Source organism: Pterocles gutturalis, unplaced genomic scaffold (assembly GCF_000699245.1).
Source record: "Pterocles gutturalis isolate BGI_N339 unplaced genomic scaffold, ASM69924v1 scaffold5796, whole genome shotgun sequence".
NCBI lineage: Eukaryota > Metazoa > Chordata > Aves > Pterocliformes > Pteroclidae > Pterocles > Pterocles gutturalis.
In genome coordinates this window covers 930-24,420 of record NW_010103028.1, presented here as the reverse complement: position 1 = coordinate 24,420, position 23,491 = coordinate 930, and the positions used below count along the sequence as shown (strand labels likewise).

Here is a 23,491-nt window from a genome sequence, read left to right as displayed (position 1 = left end):
CTGCACTCATCACCTGGCAGGAGAGGAACTTGGTTCTCTCACAAACCTGAGGAACAGCTCTTGACAGTACAGGTGGGAATTTCCCTACTTCCAAGACTCAAGCTACAAGAAAAATCAGATCAGAGCAAGACCAGAAGTGCAAACATCTGTGGAACAGCTGAATGAAGAATGCTGTGGTGGGTAGATATGACAGGGACATAATATTGCTGCTGTGCAAAAAAAATAGAACATTCAATAGCTTTGGAAACATGCAGCTTCTAAGCATTGACAGAGGACAGTCGTAGGGACATTGGCCTTCCTTCGACATGGGAGCTAAACTCTTTCTCAACAGTCTAAAGCATCTAAAGCATCACCAGTAACACACCAGCTGAGGTGAACTCAGGGAGATAATGGTACTGTCGTCTCTGGCTAGAATCAATCATGGACACCAAAAAGGAAAAACAGATGGCCTGATGTTGTCTACAAGGAAGCTGGTTGCGGTTGCCAAGTTCCACACCAGATGCAGTAACAGCATTTTGAGAGTTTGAAGTAGAATGGGGAGCAGAGATGCTTCAATCTGCGTACTCCAGAGCTAAGAAGTGCAGCAGAAACATGTTTTTCTTCCTTTCTCTTGAAGAGAAATAGCTTGGACTGCTTATTTGCTCTGGAGTTGGGAGGGTGTACCCAGGCCAAGACTAGTATTGCCACATCTGCATGGGATCCAGCTGCATAGCTATTAGGACACAATAAAAGCTTTCTTTAGGAGATTTTGCTGAAGCTGTAGCTCCTGGTCCTGCAAACCCATGGCTAGAAAGCCCTGAGAGAGCATCAGCCCTTGCCCAGGCAGCTGAGGAACAGCATGTGAAGGTTTTGGCACAGGCAAGTGGCATGAGAGGGATGTTAACTTGTAGAGTGGCTTCTTGTAACAGGACTTGTAAATGGAATTACAGCCTCAACCAATCTCAGGAAGCCAATAAGTATGTATTCAAAGAGCATCAATATGCTCTCAAGAAAAAAAAAAAAATCAAAGGAAACTGATCACAAAGTGCTTCTTTTTCCATCAGACTGTTAAAAGGAGCTGAAATGCTACAGTACACACACTGCAGGCATTAAGCCTGAGGGAGGCAGGTGACACAGTAAAGATCCTGAGGAAGCACAGAAAGCATTCTTTGGTCTGGAGAGAGAAGATGCACCATCTGGTCAACAAGTACTTGGCCTGTTGCACAATAAAACACTGTTCATGGGTGGTATACCAGAAATTGCAGGTTACCGCATTCATATCTTAATTTCTCAATGTTCAGAAGAGAAAAGCAGCCTGTTTGGACAAATACATTCATTGGCAAAGTGCTGGCACAACACTGACAATAACTGACATAAGAACAGCATCAGAGAGGTGACAGACCACTACACGTCGGCATTTTATGGGGCAGGAGGAAGAAGAGGGGAAGCTCTCACCCATCATCACTGCCACTCTGATATAAAACCCTGACCAGAAAGCAGACACTAATCTACATCTCAGCACTGTATTCATATGACAGCATGCTGAGGTTGGCTTAAAAGGAAACCAGAAATTTATGTATCAAGCCAGCTTCCTATAAAAGTTTAAAATAGCAACGCTATCATCACTTGCTTTTTTTCTTGAAGGTGAAGAGTGATACAAAGCTTAAAATTTACTGTTGAAGCAAGAGGGAGACAGCCTTTCCTCAGCACAGAGAAGCACCAGTATCCCTCAAGCAGGCAACCAGGGTTCACTTGTCCCCAATTACATGTTAAAAAAACAACACTGGGTAACTAATGAACACTTACATAATTACAGTGAAGACAAAGAACTTGAGCTTTAATGTGACTTGAAATTAATAAGGTCAGATCCACAGCTTGTATGAACGTGGCCTGAGATTTTAGCATGAACTAACTTCCAAATACCTTGTCTTCCTTGTCTGGGTTTGTTTCTTTAACGTTAAGCTAGCTAGGACAGCCAGGTTGAAGTAAAAGTATGCTTGTAATTCACTAAGAAAGCAAAACTATTGTTAGCAATTATTAAAGAAAGAAATAAAACCAAGGAATCTTCCAGATAGTTCTGTAATACAGATAAGCACATTGACAAAGAATTATAAAAACCAGAAGGAATTCTGATGTAAAAGCAGCTTACGTTAGATATCTTAGATATTCTAAATCAAATATTGTTTTCTTTTGGTTAAAGTTGTTTTCCTTTAGCAAAAACACTTATTAAAAAAAAAAAAAGAAAAAAATAAAAACCATTGTCCCAAGTTTTTTTATGCAAAAATAATTCTGAAAAAATGTTTTCAAAAAAGAATAAAATCTCTGTTGAAATTTTTCATTCAGAATAAAATTTTAATTCTTGATCAGCTGTAATAAATTTCTTCTTTCTTCTGAATCCATGCTCTTTATTAGTTTTGCACCTCTATATCATAAACGAAACATTTTTTGGAAGCAGAAGGAGAATTAAAGAAGCAAAGAGCTCCAATAGCAATTTCCTCTAACAAAAGCCAAGCAAAACCACCCTCCATAGCTCTCACAGTATTCCAAACTATTCAGACAGTGCAGTCTACACTCTCTTACCTCCCATTTCACAATTTCACTGTGTAACTGTCAACATTTCTGTAAATTATTTTGATTCCACTTGTTAGTACTACTGATTAATTTTACAATAATACTTCTCAGGAAAAAAAAAATTAAAATTGTACAAAATCAGATTGACATTAGACTGAAAGATATACCTTGAATGTACAAAAATATGTTGACAGTAATACAAGATATCATCTGGAAGATTATTTAAGTACATATTATTTAGAGTAGGGAACTATTTAAGCTCCTGTTTTCATCCCTCCACTAGGGATTGACAGAAAATAGGATTACCTCTATCCAGCGTAGAAAGCTGCACCGTTTTTTAATTAAGAGTGTTATTTCTTATTGCAAGGGGACACAGTTCCTGTTCTTTGGTATCTCTCCTGATACAAGTTGTCAAATGTGGTTCTGAAAATTAGGAACTCAAATTCATATTTATATTCTTACAGTACAGGTGCTTTGCACCTAAGAAAACACAGAGCCCTTTATCCAGAGATGCCAACATCTATTTCTTAATTAGCAACTTTCACAATCAATACAAAAGCACATAAAACCAACTATATGGGTGCCTAAAATTCAGAGCAATGCCTACAGTTTAACAATTAAGACCATGACTAACAGCTGTAATTTTCAGTCAAGAAATATTTTAATAAATTTGTTATTTAGTAACCCTATCAAAAACAATTGTGTAATCATGTAAAAGATAGGAAATTGGTTAATAAAATTCAACATAAAGACACTGAATAAAACATCAGTATACACTTTACCTTAGCGTTCTCAAGTAGGACTTCATCTCTACCTAAGCCAGGTCCTATGACAACTGAGTGCAGTCGTGGCAGCCACTTTTCCACCTCATGGACAGCATTGGGGCTATCACTGAATGGAATTGGGAAAAAAAAGACAAGCTGAAAAAAAGGCTTCATTTTAGTATTCTCAGATTCTGAGTTGAAGATGCAAGATAGAAAGGGGTATTTCCTATCTTGACTGTTAGGCAATTTTATCCTCCAAACTACCAAAAATCTGTGACCCAGCAAATATGGAATGGTTGTTCAAATATCTAAAATGAAACATTTCTCTCCATGCATTCCTTAGGGGATACACCATAAAAATTAGGATGTAATTGCAAGTATCCACTATGGTTGTTACAAAATAAAAAAATAAACCCAAGCAGGAAACCAATAATTCTTACAGTCTGTCACAATTCCCTATTTAATGCTTCTTTGCAGAGATTACGCCTTGAAGAGACATCCACCATCTCACAGGTATGGCTTGCTGGAGATGATGCAATTATTTATCACCCCGCATGGCAAAATGATAAATGTACTCATATGCTTTTTTGTCATTTGCTTCACAAGCATTTGTTCCAACTGAATTATGGCCAAACTGCCTCATTTCCCCAAAAGGCAACAGGAGAATCAAGCTATTCAGTAAGGGTATTATCTGCTCATAACGCTTAAGATTTCTGTAGCATTCAGGTTTTGTCTATATTGGAAAAATGATGAGAAAATCCACTGCCAAACATAGCTGCCACAATACAACATTTAGACAGTAACCAGAACTGTTTATTTTGTTCTGATCAGTTTTGTTGTGTAAATAGGTCAGAATATTTTGAAAGCACTGCCCAAAGACATCAGTTAATCCTTACTGACAGTATGGAGGGAAAATTCAGCCTCCCTGTCCACCTCTGACATAAGTGACAACAGTAAATGAACATTTTAACTGAAGCATGGGGGAATAAAGCTCCCTACAGACTAAGCAAAGAGGTACTATGTGATAGTGTTACTCAGAATATTTTGAGCTTGCAATACTTGAACAAAGCTCTGTTATTACAGACGAAAGCCCTTCATGTTTTTCATAACCAACAGCTGTACTGATGGGACACACCACTTGGGAACAAGTGTTTCGCTTGCGTCTGGCAGAATCAGCAAATTCCACAATGATTTCTGCAAGCGCCAGGCAGGAGCCCAAAGCTTTTGCAGCTGCACTGAGCAAGGCTGCCTGCTCAAGGCTGCAGGGATGCAGTGCCTCGCTCCTGGCCGCAGCCCAGCAGCCCCTCTGCCGACAATAGCTGCTTCAGAAATCCCCGGCTGCAGCAGAGCCGGCTCGCCAAAGGCGCCCTGTGCTGACACCACAAAACAGCTCTGTCAAAACAAGGCTGCTGGGTAGAAGCAATGACCTGCTGCAAGGGCAAGGGAGACAACGAACCACGTGGGGACATCGGTGTCCCTGAAGCAGTCCCCAGCTCCTAAGCTGAATCTGAATTTCCATTTGAACGATGCAGCTCCCTCCCTTCTCCTCTAACTCACAAGGAAACAGTAGTAGCTCGAGACCTGCCAAACAGCTCACTTTTTTTTTTTTGTCCCTGTACAATCACCTATCAGTTTATGATGTAGATACAGGCTGGAAATAAAAATGATTCAAGAAATATTTAAAGCACTGTTTAAAAAAAAAAAAAGTCAGTTCTTTTATACATGGTAGGTTGAACACGTGAAAAACTGTGAATTAAACTCTAATAAAACACCACCGTATCTGAATGCAGAACACTTTTTTATTTACATGCTGAAACTGATTTTATCTCTAGAAGAGCAATATATATCTCATATATATATTTCTCATATAAATATCTCATATATATAACATAGACGTAAGAATACTGCTGTGTATATATAAGCATGTTTGAACGGATTGGATTCAAAATATCTTTGGATAGTAGAAGCCAAATACACTAAATAAATGTTCCATTAAATGTAAGCTAAGAACAGAGCCATCGATCATATCACAACTGCTCTGCTCTTTTACAAATATCTCATGCAAATAATCTCAAGGTAGAAAGCTTGCCAATTTATTTATATTCAGGACTGAAATAAGATAGTTTTGTCTCCAACCCAGTAAATAACGTGCACTCTTCAAAACAAGGCCATCTCTTGGGAAATGAGCAGTCCAACATTAAGCCACTCCTGCTCACTTTGCCTCTGGTAATAATAAAAACCTACTGCAGAGCTTTTCATCTTCAAAGCAGTTTACAAACATTATGTTCACATAACTCCTTTGCAACTTCACATCAAGAAGCAACCCAAGGCATATGAAGGGCCAAGAGATTTAAAATGGTGATAATGACTATTACATTGCAAGATCAGCTATAAAAACGTGCTGTGAAATAACTGTTAGATTTTGATGCTTCATAAAGAACGTAGAACAAATACTGCCTCAGAGAAGCATCGTTCCAGCTTCACCTTAAGATACTGGACATTCACAGCAGCTGTGGTTACACAGCTAAGGACACCTTACAAATATCCTGTATTTACAGCTTCTATGAAAGTGGAAAGGCTATTGTGTCATCTTACAGTTTATTCCCACACACAGACATCAAAGTAGTAGCATTTTAAAGCTGACAGGGTACAAATGATCAATCTGTAACTTTCTGCGGGAAGGGGTGTCACCTTGAATGTTCCTGACCATGGGATTCAGCACAAAACCAGAAACTTTTCCAGCTCTTAACAGCTACAATCTACACACAACATTTAAACATTCCCAGAAGAGCTCCGTGACACGGAGGTCAGCTGGCCTCTACACCCTCAGGCTTCAGAGCAGGTAACGCTCAAGCTGCCTATCGGGCAGTCCCTGGACCATGGTCCCTCCTCACCAGGGGAAGAAGTTGTTGAGAGAGGCTTGCCGAAGATCATCTGGACAATTTGCCAGTACAGATAATCATGTTTGGGTACCTGGGAATAAATATTCCTTGGGAGGGTTTAGTTTATTACTACAGAAAAAGCCAATGTGTATTCTTGTTTGCCTGTGGATCAACATCAGAAAAAAAACCCTCAAAATACTTCGGAGGCACCAGCACAGAATGCAAGTCAGGTCCTCAGCTGCTCACTGCGTACTATGCTCACATAAATAACATTGTTAACTTCCTTTGTCCCTTCATGCCAATTTCACTGCCTGATTACTAACCTGACTTCAAGCCTCTCCATTTAATTATCACCTCCACTGCCCAAGACATGCATGCATAATTGAAATTAGCACTATATTTTCTTTTTTAAAAAGTATCTAGAAAGGTATGAGGTATGAAGAAGACACCCCCTTGATCAAATTAGATGCCAATCTTCAGACTTTGACCTAAAGGGATCAAGTAAGCAAGAATCAGTATTGCCTTCAGAGGTGCCAAGCCACACAATACAAGACCTGGATTTTTTCCAAAACGGGAACCACAAATGCAATACTCCTACTCTAAAGCACAATTAATATAAAGAGGAGTCAGAAAATTTCTTGCAAGGCTACAAGAAAAGAGCATTTGAATTTCTGAAAAGAAGGTAAAAACCTTTGAGAGAGAGACTTTGATTAACTAAAAGTCAGGGATTTCTCAAAATAAAGCAAGCTTTTTTTGGATGGTGATGGGGCAAGAGATTGGGAAACAGTCAGGCTTTCCCGCAATTTGAAAATGCAAACTCTGCACCATGGACATACACAACAGGAATAATTTGGGAAGCTGAATCCAAGCAGTAACACCTGTAAACATAGAGACTAAGCTACAGTACCATTGTGCAGATGTGTGCAATCAAAGATTCTGGTGACAGATCACAGCCATAGATTTGCAGTGAATGAAGAGACCTTCAAACAGCTGTTTAACTTCCAGCTAACCACTACATGTTATGTGACATGTTATCAGATGCCATTCTGATAAAATCTAGATTATGACCGTTCACTGTTGTTTAATCAAGCAACTAACCAACACCTTGCCAAACCCCAAAAGCTTCCTCGAAGTCTCAGCTTGTCTGGAAAGCAACTGATAAAGTTCTGATTGCATACAGGAAAGAACTATCACAGGATAAACACGTAAGTAACAATTACAAGACAACAGAATGATTAATTGGGAAAACTGAAGGAGCTTCTGTAACTCGTCTCATACCTGTGAAGTTTAGTAGGTAAGAAAGAGTCTAAAGCTAACGTCAACAATCATTCAATCAATTTTACACATTGTCTATTAGTCAAAGCAGAAATAAACAAGCAAGCGAGCATACAGCGAGTCTCACGGGGGGGCACACTACAAAAAAGGACCCCACAGATGTTTATGTGAGCAGCTTTCCTTGGCTATTAGTGAGATGGAAGGGAGAGAGGCAAGGTTTCACTCAGCGAAGGCCAAGAAGACTGATCTCTTGGGAAGACAGACACAATAGATTTATCATTTGCCTTCCTTGAAGCCCCTGGGTAGACAGGGCCAAGGTATGGTCTTCAGCATCTTGCACGTTTCACTCTTTTCTCTGCCTCCAGAGCATATTGAGGAAAGTGCTTTCTATGGCAAAAATCTACAAAGACTCTCCAAACAGAACAGCACTGAGTCTCTGAAATGGTGAGGACAAATTTTCTTTCTGAATTATCGGTAGCTTTAGATAACTTCTACCAAATTAAAACCAATATACCCTGAAAAAAAATCCCCTTGTCTTGCCATCTCAATTATTTTTGCATACAGGAACAGCACTGGTTTGGTTATGGTGCTTACGGCAGTAATTGCTGGATTCAGTACTGCTTAGTCTCACTGCTGCCTCTTAATGCACAGCCTCACAGTCTCTTATAATACCTTGCACTTCTGAAAAGCTAATATAGAAAATAAAAACTTTAAGTCAAGCTTTTTGCTCTCCAGGACTCCTCTGTACTTCACTAACACACAATAAGAACTGACATAAAACACAGTTCTGTAGATCTTCATCTTGGTGAAAGTGTGATGTAATAGCCTTTCCAAAAACAACAAAGAGCCTGACAAAAAGGTTGGTGGCTACTGCTCTAATATGATCCACAGTTTCTACATCTTCCAGAGCTGTTTGTAACAGTTATTTGACAGGTGCCATCTGCTTGAAAGTCTGCTCTAGGCTGGTCACTGCCCAGAGTGTGAGGACACTTGACAGCTAGGGCCTGAAATGCAACTCCCATCCCAAGCCCTCCAGAAAAAGATAATTTTGCTGTACACTCTGTTTTATTCAAAGACTGGCTTCCAACAAATGATCAAAATCCACCAAGGCAATAGCTTTAAATTGTTACAGAAAGCTCTAAGCACAGCAGTTTTCCTCATTCAGGATGAATGACAGTTACTGTCGTTGCTTTCTAGAGGAGAGAAAGTAACAATAGTGATAAGGTACAGCCCTGTCAAATTTTTCATGGAAACAAGAACCTGTGAAGTCAGCATAGGTGTAATCAGGAGCTACAGAAATACTAGATAAGTATGAATGACAGCGCAGACAGGAGGCAGCAGGACTGCAGCTCTTCACATATGTTCTAGGAGCTTGGAACCACCTCAGTCATCAGAGATGTGGTTTGGATACCACAAAATGTCAATCAGTAGGACCTCCTGCTAGAGAAGGACACAAGCAAGACTGCCATCACCTGATCAACTATATGGCTCCTTGCTGGAGAGTGTATTTTTCAATTCTGCTCATTATCTGTGCACACTTGGTGTGACTGATGCACCTCCAAATACATTAAAATGTACCATTGCAAAAGTCTGTTACGTAAAGTCAGACAAAGTTGCTTTAAATGGGCTGCTTCAAAAGCCAACTTGGAGTCTTATCTTCAAAGATGTGAAAAAGTCTCTGATCTGAGGATGAAAGAGTTTTCGTTTTGTTTGTCCAAGCACTGCAGGTAATTTATATGAATGTGAATGAAATGCTAGACCTGCTGACATTTAGATCCTGTCATGTTATACAGTACTTCAAAAGAGTGAAAGATGGGACATAATGTGTAGCTCTAGCATTTAAGTAGTTATCTCACAAAGCTAATTATTAACTATTGTGGTAAACCTTGGGTGAGGTCATTATTGGAGACTGGGTAAGATAAGGAGAGAGATCATTCTGGAAAGGTTAGGTCAAAGGAATTAAAAGCAAAACCAAATAGTGCAAAAAATGTTTGAGAATAAAATTAAACTAATTCTATATTCCAAGAGTAGCTATATCTGTCAGTGTTTGAATCAGCATTCTTGCAAATTAACTCCAACTTTCCAGAAGCCCAAAGGCTTGAGGCAACCCCTTTCAGCTCCATGAACAGAACTGGAAATAATTTATTCTAGAAAAGCTCACTTATCCCCTTATCAACTGACTGGTCTCTCACCAAGCACCTCAATCAGGTAGAGCAAATCTCAGTGACAACACAGTGGCATGAAGCTGGCTGGGTGCAATGAGACACCAAAACGAGATACACATTAAAATGCCCCTCAAAAAGTTTAAAAGACAAAATGGTCATTTTCACCTACCAGGCTACTGAAAGATCTTTCAATAGGGTTTAAGCTGCAAATGCTGAGTAGACAATACCTATTTTCCTGCTACAATCCGATTAAATGATGGAAGAAAATGAAAGAAATACAAAGACCCTAATGAGAGAGGGATTGAATACTATTCAAATCAAGTGTTCCTTTTCAGCCATTGAATAAGTTAATTTAGACACCAGAGTAAACCTGGTAGGCTTCATCTGAATATTAACAACACAGCAGCAAGAATAGCAGCCCGTCATCCAGAAGCACTGGTGTCACAAGTTCACAGCAAGAGATGGCTCTTAGTACGCACTTACCAAAGTCTTTACTTCCTCCACATTCTACCTTCAAGGCAGCAAGAGTGTGAATGATCTACTGAGGTATTCAGTTAGAAAAAAATGTTGTATTTACCATATTGTATTTTTTATATCTTAATAATGGCAATAAAACCCAAAATGTTTTCCACAGCTGCTACCTGGACACCAGACTCTAATTTAGGTATCAAATCTTCTGTTACACTAGGAATTGCGTTGTCAACACACTACTGGCATCAGAGCCAACAAGAACCTCTTTATTAAAGAGGCAAAACACATTATACAAATGGGGTCACCTCTCTTACTCAGAGCAGCACCTCTCACATCCTGTAGGAAAGAGCCCCAAAGAAGCAGCTATTGCTTGACTATTTTCTGAGATTTCTCACACAGACGTGACAACAGCACTCAAGGTCAACCTTATCGAGCATTGTAAAGATACCACAGGTAAACACAATCATTTTACGACCTGCATTTAGATATATCCAAATATTTAAAGCAGTTATAGTATGTTTTGATCTCAATTACATTATCAATACATGTTACGAAAATAGTATAATGTTATATACTAGTATATATAAAAGTATAATGATAATCAAATGTCTTGTCCTCATATTTTCAGAGTTCATGGAAGTTGTCTTGACCTATTAATGCTTCCTGTGAATTGACTCGGTAAGTAGAATCTGTAAAATATTCTACCAAATGGACTGCAATCAACCAAAACCTGCAACTTTAAGGGGACAGAATGAAGTTGACAATGTAATTTCCCTCAGAATGAAACAGAGTTAAAATGTCCCTAGAAAAACTAATGCACTTTTTTTTTAAATGTTAAAACCAATAAAGTGATAAGCTTGTATCACATCAGTATCCCTCTCTAGTTTACATTCAGCTCTTAAGGCACAGATGATAGCTGAATCAACACCCAGAAGGCTAGAGTACTTCAAATTGGCTGTGAACACATGAGAAGACAGAACAAGTCTCAGTCTAAATACCTGCTTCACTGATTGTCAGCTGGAAAAAAAAAATATTGAGATCCTAAAACCTTCAAATGGTAATAACAAAAATGCAAAAGCAAATCTCAGGCATGCCTGCCTTCACTCAAACTCAACAAAGATTAAATACCAAAGAAATCTAATCCTGGTGTCAAATCATAGCAGTAGAGCAAGCATTCAGGAGAACGGATTTGGCCAGGATCTAACTGGAGTAAAACTCTCCTACACACATACACATCTCTTTCTGATGTATCAGAAAGCAGCAAGAACAGAGGCACTCCCCACAGTGATGAGAAAAATCTTTGGCTACTTCTCACATTTTGAGGAAGTGGCAAAACCTTTGTTAGTATCACCTGGGATAAGGATTCTGCAGCAACAGGGAGGAAAGGGACTACAGTACAGGGTGAATATACCTCCCATTTTTTATTCATTCTGCAGCATACAGCAAAGAAGCAGCAGCTTTTTGCTGAGAAAGCTGGGCATAGGAAACAGCTCCACCAACAAGTTTTGTCCATGGCACTGCACGACAGGATTAGAAACAGTTTAAGTATACCTCTCTGAGTCAGCACATACAAACTGACCTTTATCTCTCCCTAAATACTTAGGGGGGAAAAAAAAGAACAAAACTTTTTCATGTGATTCCTAGCTAGACTGCTATCTAAATTAGGTTTGGGAGAAAAATCACAAAGTTTATGCCTGCATCTTCTTTTAAGACATAATAGGGATCCAGCAGCCAAGTCACTTGGGAGGCATCTTTTTGGTAATTGGAGCAATCTGTGGTTTCTCCTTGACTTTCCCTGATGACAAGATTTTTTGCACTTCTTCCAGCAGCTGATTCAAAAGAGAGATTAGTCCCATGTTACACAGAAGTGTTTAATAGCTACCCTTAGCAAACAGAGCTGAAAGGTATGAGCTTCCTTCCACAAGGGACCAATGTTTTTCAATCTCCTCTCCACATAACAATCTAGAAAGCTCCAGAAATCTTAAGATTGTTCCTGGGCTTTCTGTAAGAGACTTGGCATTTGTTAAAAGTGCTCACACAACTTATCAGGAGCTCACTATCCATGATTCACTTTAACGATTTTTTCAAACCACCAAAACAGAAAAATTCAATTAAACTAGGTGGAATATGCTCCAGCAACCCTGATCTAAGTCAAGCTTCTTAATTAATGGTAACTGGCCTCAACACACAGGTCAGCCTCATGAGAGTCTTCTCTCCAATTATTTTTATTTCAAACTAAAAAAATAATATTTTTCAAAATCTAAACCAAAACTTGAACTCTGTAATTAACTGTAAGGCTTTCAGTAATTCTGGCAATCTTTCCTACTCCATATAGACCCACAGATACAAACAGCTGGGAGGAAGGTATTAGTTCTAAATCTGTACCTAGTTCAAGACTGACTTTTTTGGAGATAACTGAAAAATTACAAAACTTCTTCAGGACCACAAGAAATTAATAACCTGACATCTCATTCTACTTCTCTGATAGAACTCTGGAGACCAAGGAGTGTATCGACTGTTGACTTCACAAATTGTCTGACAAATACGTTACAAGCGGGCTACTCAGTAGTATCTCAATCTTCCTGGCCTAGAGAAAAACTCTGTAAGATTATGAAAATGCCCTTGCAAGAGGGGAACCTAACACAATAGACTTATTCTCTCTTCTTTTAAAACGTAACCAGCTGGGTTTATATAGCTCATTTAACTCTGTGATCAGTCGCCTATCAAGACAGGATAATCTAACCCAGCATAGGAATCCAAAAAGTCTATTCAACCTGACCTGAACCAGGGAGTTAACATGAGGAATATTAAAAAAACCCTGAAAACTGTTCTCCAGAAAGTTCCAAAGACAAATTCAAGAAAGTATGTACACATCTACAGCAGAAATCCACACAGAAAATGCCTGCAATAAAACTTAATAAAATGCAAAAGCTAAGTTTTATCTTGTCTGTATTTCTGTAGAATTTACAATAGGAACATGTTAGCTGAGAAAAAAGAAAAACGTAGCCCAAACCGGGGATAGTGGTGACAGGACCAAGGCAGCTATGACCAAGACTTGGTATTCAAAGGACCTATTCAGAAGACCCCAACTTCTGCAATGCACACTTTCCACTTCTCCACAGGAAAGCCAAAAGTCAGTCAGGAAAAATATTGAACTCGTTAGCTGGTCAGTTTTTGATTAATACTTTCATTAATACCAAGTCATTGTGGAAGGGACTATAATGCATTTGACAGAATCCCTGAATAAAAAGGAAAAGTAGCTATTGATAATATTGACTACTCGTGGTCCCTAGACACCCAGCTACCATCAGTCAGCTCAGGTGGCAAGGATGCACAGAGCCAGGTGTTGAAGCTTTGTCCTTCCAGATCCCAGGCGGCCATGTGCCATCCCAGCTCTCTTACCTTCACTGACAGAAACAAGGAATGAAGTAACGAGATAACAACTGCAGAGATAGTTGCATTACAGGTGTCCCCAGCACAGGATGTTACACCAAAAGGAATCCCAGGGTGATCTGCAACTGGGGCCACATGGAGTTGCCCTGGCAATGCTGCAAGACGAATGCCCATTTTCATAACCCTCCCTCTGCAAACTCACTCAGTCTTTCTCACATAACATTCCTTGCATCCTTGAAGTGACAGACATTTGCCAAGGACCTGAAACACAACAATGCAAGTTCTGGCTTCTTCATAGCTTCACTAGTCACACCGTCAAAGATCTGTGACAGCAGCTCTAACAAGCCAGGAGAGCCCTTGCATTCAGGGGGCAGTAGCAAAAAAAAAAAATACTGTTCTTCCCTTAAGGGGATCTCCTGTGTGAAAGGTAGCAGCAGCCAAGTTGCAGAAGAGACGATAAAATGTCAGACTCCTGGCAGTACAAAATGGCAGCTGAACCCTGGCGAAATGCCAAGCTGTTCAAACAGTGAATTGAGGAGTACACGGGACCATAATTATGATTAGCATAATAAGAGAGTGGTACAACAGCTACCTAGTTACTCTGAAGGGTCATGGAGAAATCATAACAAAGCAAAGTTTTAAGGAGAGACACAAAAGAAAACAATGACATAGCTGCCTGATGGGTTTTACCCGGAGGTTCTTCCATGCGTGAAGTACCGGCTGGGAGAAAGTACAAAGACTGTTTAAGAGATCAGGCTCTGAATCAAGAGCAGCCGGCCGTGTCTGCAGAACTCGAATGGCTCCACAACATATAAAAGATCATATGAAAAGTGTGACACTGAAGACAAGGGACCTTATGAGAAAAATAGGCTGAATAAATCTGAATAAAACCTGGGCTCAATAGAGTCAGTCAAGATTTTTTTCCTTTCTAACCAGAAAACACTGTTTTCTCTTTTCCTCAAATGAAGCAGAAGAGATAAAAATATGAGAAAAATTAACAAACAAAATCTGAACATTCTGATATTTGCATCTTTTCATTTTGAATGTCATATAAACAATATTTACAGATCCATTGCTTCCTGCAATTAGCCAGGTGTCTGTCTGGATGAAATTAATCGGAGCTGTAATACAAATATTAAACACAGAGTTTCAGAGAAAGCTATATGGATACGAAAATTTCTAGATTCACTGTACTTTGTATATCTGGAAGAATTTATAGACAGAGATGAAGTTTAAAATCAAAAGTTCTCTTTGCTAACAGAAAGATCAGAGTTTTCATTGAGAACTGAATTCCACAGAAGACACCGAGAATCTGTGTATTAAAAAAAAAATACCCTTATTTAGTAGGAACAGTCTGGTCCTCCATGAACAGAAATTTTACTGTTTACACATTGTCACCTCCCTTTTTCTTTATGCTGTTCCTGTTTCTCCTATTAAACTTTTCCAGTGTATACAAAAAATGTTTCTCTTAAGGCAAGGTCAACTCCCTCCCAATACAAGATAACCATATGCTGTATCCTGAGCGTCATCCATCAGGACGGCCTACCTTACAAGCTAAGACTGCCATTAAGATTCTCCATCTCATTTGTTATCATATGATATCAGACAGAACATCAACTTAAGATCTGCCTTTTGGATTTTAGAGGCTAATGCACTTGGACTGGAAAAAACCCTACCCTTGTTATCTTCCCATTGCTTTCAAACATCATTCCTTCCCTGTCTAAAATCCACAAAGTCATGGGTTTCTTCAATCTTTGGTGAAGGAAAAAAAAAAAAAAAAAAACAAAAAACAAAAAAAAACACCCACAACCCCAAACCACAAAAAAAACCCCCAACAACAAAACACAGCCTTTGTTATCTGTTTAACCGACTTCTTTCTAAGCACCTCTCTCTACACCAACAGGAATGAAACCCACCTTTAGAATGTAATAAACTTACACAGGCATCCCCATAAGGGAGATCGTATTCTTCTCAGACACAGAAATATTTCTACTGTCATAAATCCTTCCTGACAGCAATATCTGACAAATGCGATTTTAAATTATGCTTTTTCCAGCTTAATCACAGCTTTGCTATGTACACCAACAGACTGTGACACGCACTAGTGCAAGCTAAGCTCAGAGATATATACCTAAGGCACACATCTTAATTTTCATTCGAAGCGCTCATTGTAAACCATCATAACACCCAATTTAAACAATTTATCCTGTAAAAGTTCACCAATCAGTAATGTATTTCAGAACACAAATTCAGGGAAGCACACACTGATTTTTCCCAGTTAGGACAGTTGCTTATTAAACTTTTCATCTTCTTGTTAATAAACCCTGTATTTTAGATCATTTTAGAACATCCATTTATTCCCAAGAATAGGTATGTCTCCAATGCAACATATTTACGAAAAAAGGGAACCAGTATCTCTCTTGATCAGTAGTTTTGTGTAAATGACTATAAACATAGTAGTGAGAGGAAAAAAGATACACTACTGTTAAATACTATCAGGACTGAAGACGCAAAAGTACATACTCTATTTGCCTTTCAAATAAAGATTCTAAAATGCTGACTTGTAATGATTCTTAGTTCTGGATTTTGCTACTGTTCACAGTTAAATGCTTTACAATCACAGAACAGATGTCAGCAAGTAGCAAAAAGCAAGATCTCTGCTTTTAAAAAAAAATCTTACTTTGACAGTAATGAAAGAAATTCACAACTGATTGTTCTATATTAAATATCTGTACTGAAAGGACAAACCCAAGAGTTTTTGTAATCTCCAGCTCACCCATCGTGCAACTCAGAAAAACAGATAATGCAAACTAATCAACTGTCAGACTGAAATGTTCCAACTACTAATCCTGACTTGCTCATTTAAACAAAAGATAAGTCACTTACAGAACTGGATGAACAATCAGCTCTGGACTATATGATTTGATTACTGTTGCTGCATCTTTGGTACAAAACACATGGGATAAATCTGCACCCTAAAAAATAAAATTTGCAAACAGAATTATCAAATGTATACTCAATAACAACTTTATCATTCCAAACTTTACTCAGTGAATAATTCACCTGAATTCTTACTTTTTAGTAGTTAAAGCAAACTTCATTATTTTTTCTATTTTGGCTTGGACTACCATGCAATGCTTTGGATAAATTTTTTTGTATCTAACTTCCAATATAATTTTTTTTCTGTTTCTCACCAATAGGATGACTGAAAACCCAGATCTTGAACCTTTACTCACTCGAGAAATGTTTCTCATTTGCAGATGAACAAAGACTAACATGTCACATGTACAATGAGAAGAAAGGCAAAAGAACACAGGTGAACCAGAGACAAACTATATTAGAGAAGGAAAATAATACTATAATATACTTGCAAAATATAGCTATGGCAATCTATGAGTACCAGTCCTACCATTTTTACTCAGTGGGCCAAATCTGTACCAGGTAAAGACAGGCACAATTTCAACACCATCCCTTAAGTTAAATAAACATTAAAGCTGAGGAGTTTAGCCTCAAGATTCTGTTATTAACTCAAAATATCTGATGTACACAAAAATTATGTAAGCAGTGACCAAAAAGCCTGATCTTCTATCTGTCTTGCATATTGAAATTTCACGAGGTTAACAAAGTGTCTCCTCTGCTTTACTACTACACATTTAACATTTCAAGCTGCTAAGCAATGCAGAGATTTGAACCTATGACTCTTAATGTGCAGATGTATTGATCTGAGACCAAGTGACTTCAATAGGGGACCTCCTAGTACGCTACTGCATTTGCATACAGCGAACAGAAAGCTGAGTGGCCTGAATATCTTACATAAGAGCATCAAATAATATAATTTCAGTTTTAAATCCTTGAGAGACTGCATCCTGGGGGGGGAGGAAAGGGGGTGGTGGAAATACCGGGATTGGTTGCCTACTTATTGAAACAAAACTTCAAAAAAAAAAAAACATACCCAACGAACTGAAAGTACTGACACTACACAGAGTACTGAAAACTAGATGTATTATGTAAGCATGATTTGTTTACATTTGAAAAATCACCACTGCATGTAGTCTGCAGTAAATATACTTTTAGCCACTTAATATGTCACTAAAATAAGGAAGCTCACACTTACAGGAAAAAGCTTAGAAAATACTTCTGCTAAAGATTGTAATGTAAATAAAATGTGCTATTAAAAATTGTATTAAATTCAACCAACAGTCTTTAGACTTACAGCACATGAGAATTTTACTAGCCTAAAGCTGTAAGTTTTGAAAGAAAGTTACTTCATTCAACACACTTATCAGGTCCAGAAAAAAATTCTGAACTGACTGTAGCACTCAAAACATAACTTTAAACACTATTCTAAAGTTCTTTTCTTGTTCACTTTTAGAGAAAATATTTCATCAGGTTTTGAAATCTCCTATGCAAGTCTCTGATAAAATGGTTCTCCCTCTGAAATTTTCAATTTTTTGACATACGTCTAACTTGACCTTATGCAGAGAAAATATTCCCAGAAAACACAGCAAATGACAGGTATTTACAAAGTATTTCTACAAATCCAGGACTAAGGATTTTCTTTGTTAAACAGAAGACCTTTCAGAACTCTAATGTCATGCGCAGCACAGAACAAACGCTTTTAAAATATGGTGCTTAGCCAATATAAATGACAAAAAGTTCATTTTGGATTGGTATAGAAGGAACACATACCACTTTGAGAGCTGTAATTGCAGCAAAATACGGTGCTCCAGTGTACCTAGAAGGAAATACAATTTAGGTTAGGAAACACAGTCATGAGATCAGATAATCTGGACATCAGTCTGCCATAATGCAAGAATTAATTTGAAAAAAAGCTTTCTGTTTGCTGTAAAAGACATAAAATCTTACCAAAGCCAATCTCAAGCCTTCCTTTGATTTCAAAGGCCTGGGATTTCACCTTAGCCACCTGATCCTTTCACAGAAATACTTCTAAAGATCGTGCCATAAAAAGGCAAACTCTTCTCAGATGACCAACTTAAAAGTTTAGAGAGCAACAAAACACAAGAGTCAAGCACTGTTTGCAAGTCAAATCTGAGATGTGTGACCTGGATCAACACCATCTGGTTTTGGATGCTTAACTGAAGTGCCTAAACTGTGATTCCAGTTGCCCTAAATTCTCTTTATGAAAAACAAAGAGAGATATGGACAGAGTTACCCCGCAGAGGTGCCTACTTCTGCCAAGAGGTAAGAACCTAAGCCCATTAGATCAACAGGAAAACAACTCCTGGCTGATCAACCCAGCTATAAGACAGCACCTTTTTTCTCTTTATAGAATGATTATTAATGGCAGATGTCCAACAGCAGATCTTTTTTACACAAGAAGGATGCCATCTCTATTTCAAAAGGGAAAAATAAAAAGCAGGAAGGTGCAGTGGCTCATTCAAAGTACTGTGCAGATTACTGAACATGGCCAAGAAAAGAATAGAGCCTATTTCTAGGTCAGTACAGCATTTAACTGATTTACGCTGTAACTCTTTTTTTCCCCTGAAACACACAATTTCTATTACTCCAGAACATAAAACAAGGTATTGACAGAATCTAGTAAACACCACAATTTATCAAAATAAAAAGCATGCAGTAAGAAAATATTCTATTCCTGATGTGCCACTGTCTTACTCTATTCTACTTATCCTATGACTTCATCGCGCAATGGGAAAAGACTAACACCGAAAGTAGAGAGAGTTGAGTGGTCAAAGAAGACAGAGAAGGTAGACAAAGAAACAAACAGCGCTTTAAGTTTCAGCCACATTGACTACCAAAATTTTGCAATACAACTGCAGGCAAACATTCTTTCACAAGTGTGCATGGTCATGATGATAGACTAGTAAAGCTCTCTGGAGAATACTCATGTTTTAAATGTAAGGTGAGTTTGAATGGCTTCTACAAGTACTTATGACATCCTCAAACTCTCACTGAAACAAAAATCAAATTTCTGTTTAACTTACTCTTGACATCCTCCAACAATGCCAATACGTCCATCTTGACCTTTATGCTTTTTGCCTGTTAGAGGAGGGATAACATTGCGCACCAGTTGAAAAATATTCTCCATATCCTTCAGAGTGTGTGTTCTGTGCAGTGAAAAAGATCTCTCTATAACTGAAAAGAAGAAACTAAGTGTTACTTCAAAGTATGTTTTTCTTAAACTACCACCAGCGGTTTTTTAAGCACTCAAACACTTAATAAAACCACTCCAAGATACACAAAGTGACATACTTCTAAAAACCAAGTGCTTCATCACTTATAGGCCTTTAAAAGAGTGAGTAACTAGGGAAGGTGATCATTTAAAAAATTAATTTAGGGCCTGATACAGCGAATATTCCCACTGACTGCTCACAGTCCTAATTTAGGGCTCAGGTACAGAAAGAAACAACTGCCCAGAATAGTTGTATGAACATTTTGTAACTAGAAATATCTTCTTAGTTCAGCCTGAAATCACCTCCATAATTAAGCTCAAGTGAAATACATACACTTAGTAAGGACTAAACACATCCAGACATAGAGCAAGCACAGACCAACCAAAACCACATTTTAAACGTACACCCTACCTTAATTTTCACTTGCCCTTAAAGACTTCCACCTCTTAGAATCAGGGCCTATCTCACTAATTTTTTATTTTGGCAGGTGGTTATAAAGCAGAAGGAAGACTTTCTGCAAAACTATAATGACTTGACTACATGTCAAGTTACATATTAAAACAACTGCGTACCCAGAAGGCTACATATTCAAATTACTGTTTTGAAAGACTACAAAAAATTAGAAGAAAACAGTATTTCAACTATTAAAACTAAAGATAATTAAACTCTTTGCCTAACATGGGACAAATTAGAAGATGAGTACTTCTATCAATGAGGTATTACCTATACACCACAGTAAATACACTAAAATAAGTTCTTATATTTCAACAAAACTCATTAACTGTAAAATTCTGTTCAGAAGAGCAGTTTATTTAAACATTAATATTAGTCTCCTAGACTGTAACTGTAGCTATGATTATTTTTTACAGATCTTCTAAAAAGCTTTCAAGGAACTGCTATATAGTAACACATAATTATGTAAAAAATAACTCCCACAATACTCCTTTTTTTCAGCTGTATAAAACTTAGTAACCCCAGCTCCAAAATCCAGGGGGGAGGGGGTGGGGGGAAGGAGGAAGAAGAAAAACTGCTCCAGAGATTTTGGACATAATAATGCACAAAAAAAAGTTAGTAAACAGGAAAATTTGCATCTGTGTGCTCTTAGCAGAAAGCACCTTTTTCTCCATCCTTTACAGAATCTAAACCTAAACCAGACACTCTAAGCTTCAGTAATAAAATGCTTTAGTGCTCAATAATGACAAAACTCCTGGCTGATGTTTTGCTTTTAAAATCCTTCAGTAATACAGGCATCCCATTCCTACTGAGATTAATAAAAAAATTAAAAAAAAAAAAAAAAAGAAGAAAAGAAAAAACCATCCTGTTTTGGATTATGGCCAAAATAGCATTGCAGTGACCCAGAGGAGAACAAAATTCTTAACTCCTCTGGAAATAGGGCACATTATTTTCCTTAAATCACACTTCATACACTCACTGGTCTTCAACCACACAAGAAGTACACGTATCACATAGCTTGTAACCCTTAAAGTACAACGCTGTTAATAAGGTCCTCTGTTTCTTTGCTGCTGTTTTTTGTTTATATGTAAAGTGATGGCACAATAAATGAGGAAAAAAGAATTATGCCAAAAGTAATTCTTAATAGAGCCCCACTTACCTACAGAAACACTAAGGCATATTTAGCTATAAACAACTGAAATCTTAATTCCTTAAAAGATATGCTACCTGAAGCATTATTTTCACATTATGAACACTTTGTTACACCTTCACCAACTAAAAGATTAGAATCCCGAGTTGCTCTTGCAACATTTAAATATATATAATGCATCTTTGCACAGTGTAATATGACTGTACACTTGTATGACGAAGAAAAACTGAACTTGATACTAAAGTCTTTAACAATAATGAAACTCTTTCAGAGAAAAACCTTTCAGAAGTAATGGTAAGGCCTTATAAGATCCATCACCCCAGTCTAGAACCTCAAATAATTTCCTAAGGAATTTTCTAAAGCACTTCAGGTTTCCCTTTAATTTAAAAGGGGGAAAAAAAAAAAAAAAAAAAAAAAAAAAGAGAGAACAGTTAAAACACAGAGTTCATATGCATGCTGTTATTTATGAAAGTCTGCTGCCATCAAGGAATGCTACAGCCAGCTACCCAGTCAAGAAGAAACACAACCAGCCTAAACCCTCAACAGGCCTAACTATCCAGTCCCCCATGCATTTTACAAGGAAAGGCAGTATGTAACACAGAACTGAAAAGACTTCAAGATACTATCTGGAATCAGAGAACGCCCTTTAGGATCTGACACACCAGATTACTATTCAACACTGAGGCTGGGTGGTTTTTGTTTTTTCTTTTCAAACCATGTTTTTTACTTCCAAGCAGTGTGAAATTCGGAATTAAAACAGACGAGATCTGTTTCGTTTCCACACAGCAAGCTACAACCACTGAGCCCCAAACTGACTCTGGTTTCGGCTCTGATAGAGTATCCCCATTTTCCTTCTACTCATGCAGTCTACCTCCACGTACAAAGAGACCATGATAAAGATAAATGACACAGAGCCACAGATCCCAAGTAGTCTGTTAATGAATGCTAATATCCGATTATCAGCTGCTGGCTCACACATAAGGTACAGAAGTAAAAGTCTGTGCATAAATACCAATTCTAGAGCTACTGCTTTGCCTTTTTCTTAAATTCAGACGCCCAAAGAATTTATAAATGAACTGGTGTGGAAGAAAAATAAATTCCAATATTTTAATCCTCTATTAAACCTACTACAGTAACATGAAGTTTAATTAAAAGATCTAGAATTTTGATTTAAATAAATTTATTTTAAAGATGCCAAATTTTAACATTTGACTTACTTCAGTGTAGGCAAAACTCCACACTTTTCCCAACCCTGAAAGTACATATGCACAGCCTTAACTTCAGGTACTGAGTTAGGCCTGTTAACTTCAACAGCAGCAAAATTTCCAGTACAAGGTACCTAGTGTTTCTAGACAGCCTTCCGCAAGTGTGCTACTTGCCTTTTATATACAAAACATCTCCTAACTTTACTTTACAGAGATGTGAATGTGGAAAGAAATCTCCAGCATTGACAGGGTTCGAAAGGTGTGATTTCGCTCTTTAAATTTTTTTATAACTAATGTATCTATATTAAATAAGCAGTACAATGGTACGAATTACGTTTTGATTTAATTTTACACCAGAGAGACGCCTTCACCACAATATTAAATAATTCCAATTAGCTTTTATTTTCAAAAGCTACTTACTACCAGTGCCTTCACACAGATGTTTAAAAAAACCTAGCTTTTATTTATGCTATAGAAGGAAGTACCTATTGGTGGAGAAAGTGCTGCTGTCATAGCATTATAGTTAAAGTTATCCCCATATGAACGATGGTTCGCCCTCTGAGGTGGACTTGCTGGTATAGATTGTGACCTTTGTGATACCGTAGAAGAAATTCCTGCCAACATCTGTCCCAACATCTGTAACATCTGGAGCTCTCGAGCATGCTCAGCTTCCCGACGCTTGTCCTCGATTTTGAGCCTCTGTTCTTCATATCTGTAAAATTTCTCTTCTGTATCCACGCTCTGCTGCAGGAATTTTTCCATCATTTTATCCAACGTTAAATTTGCATGCCGTTTTTTTGATCTTTTGGGCTGATTGAGAGGTGGGGCAATAGTCGGAGCATTGATTTCTTTAAAGCCTAAAACAAGAAGGGAGACACTTATTTTTCTGAAGAAAAATAATTTCCGAACAAGAAAGCAGCAAAAAAACCTCCCTGTGAGATGTGCACCTGATGCGTCACAAAGTTGTTATACTTTTTCAGTGTGAACTGTAATAATTTCAGATGTTTTTATTTCAGACTACCAAAGCAAAA

General features: G+C 37.9%; 1 protein-coding gene across 1 annotated transcript in view; it reads right to left on the bottom strand.

The window, feature by feature from the left end:
* The window catches only part of CARKD (carbohydrate kinase domain containing), a 46,851-nt gene extending 23,571 nt beyond the window's left edge, over positions 1–23,280 (bottom strand). Inside the window, exons 1-5 of the mRNA XM_010086527.1 lie at positions 22,946–23,280; positions 19,464–19,614; positions 18,190–18,235; positions 16,387–16,475; positions 3,333–3,441 (exon numbers count right to left, since the gene is read on the bottom strand). Of these exons, the coding sequence (XP_010084829.1) occupies positions 3,333–3,441; positions 16,387–16,475; positions 18,190–18,235; positions 19,464–19,614; positions 22,946–23,225 (675 nt within the window). The 5' untranslated portion in view covers positions 23,226–23,280. The remainder of the gene's footprint in view (positions 1–3,332; positions 3,442–16,386; positions 16,476–18,189; positions 18,236–19,463; positions 19,615–22,945) is intronic.
* Between the last annotated feature and the right edge of the window lie 211 nt (positions 23,281–23,491).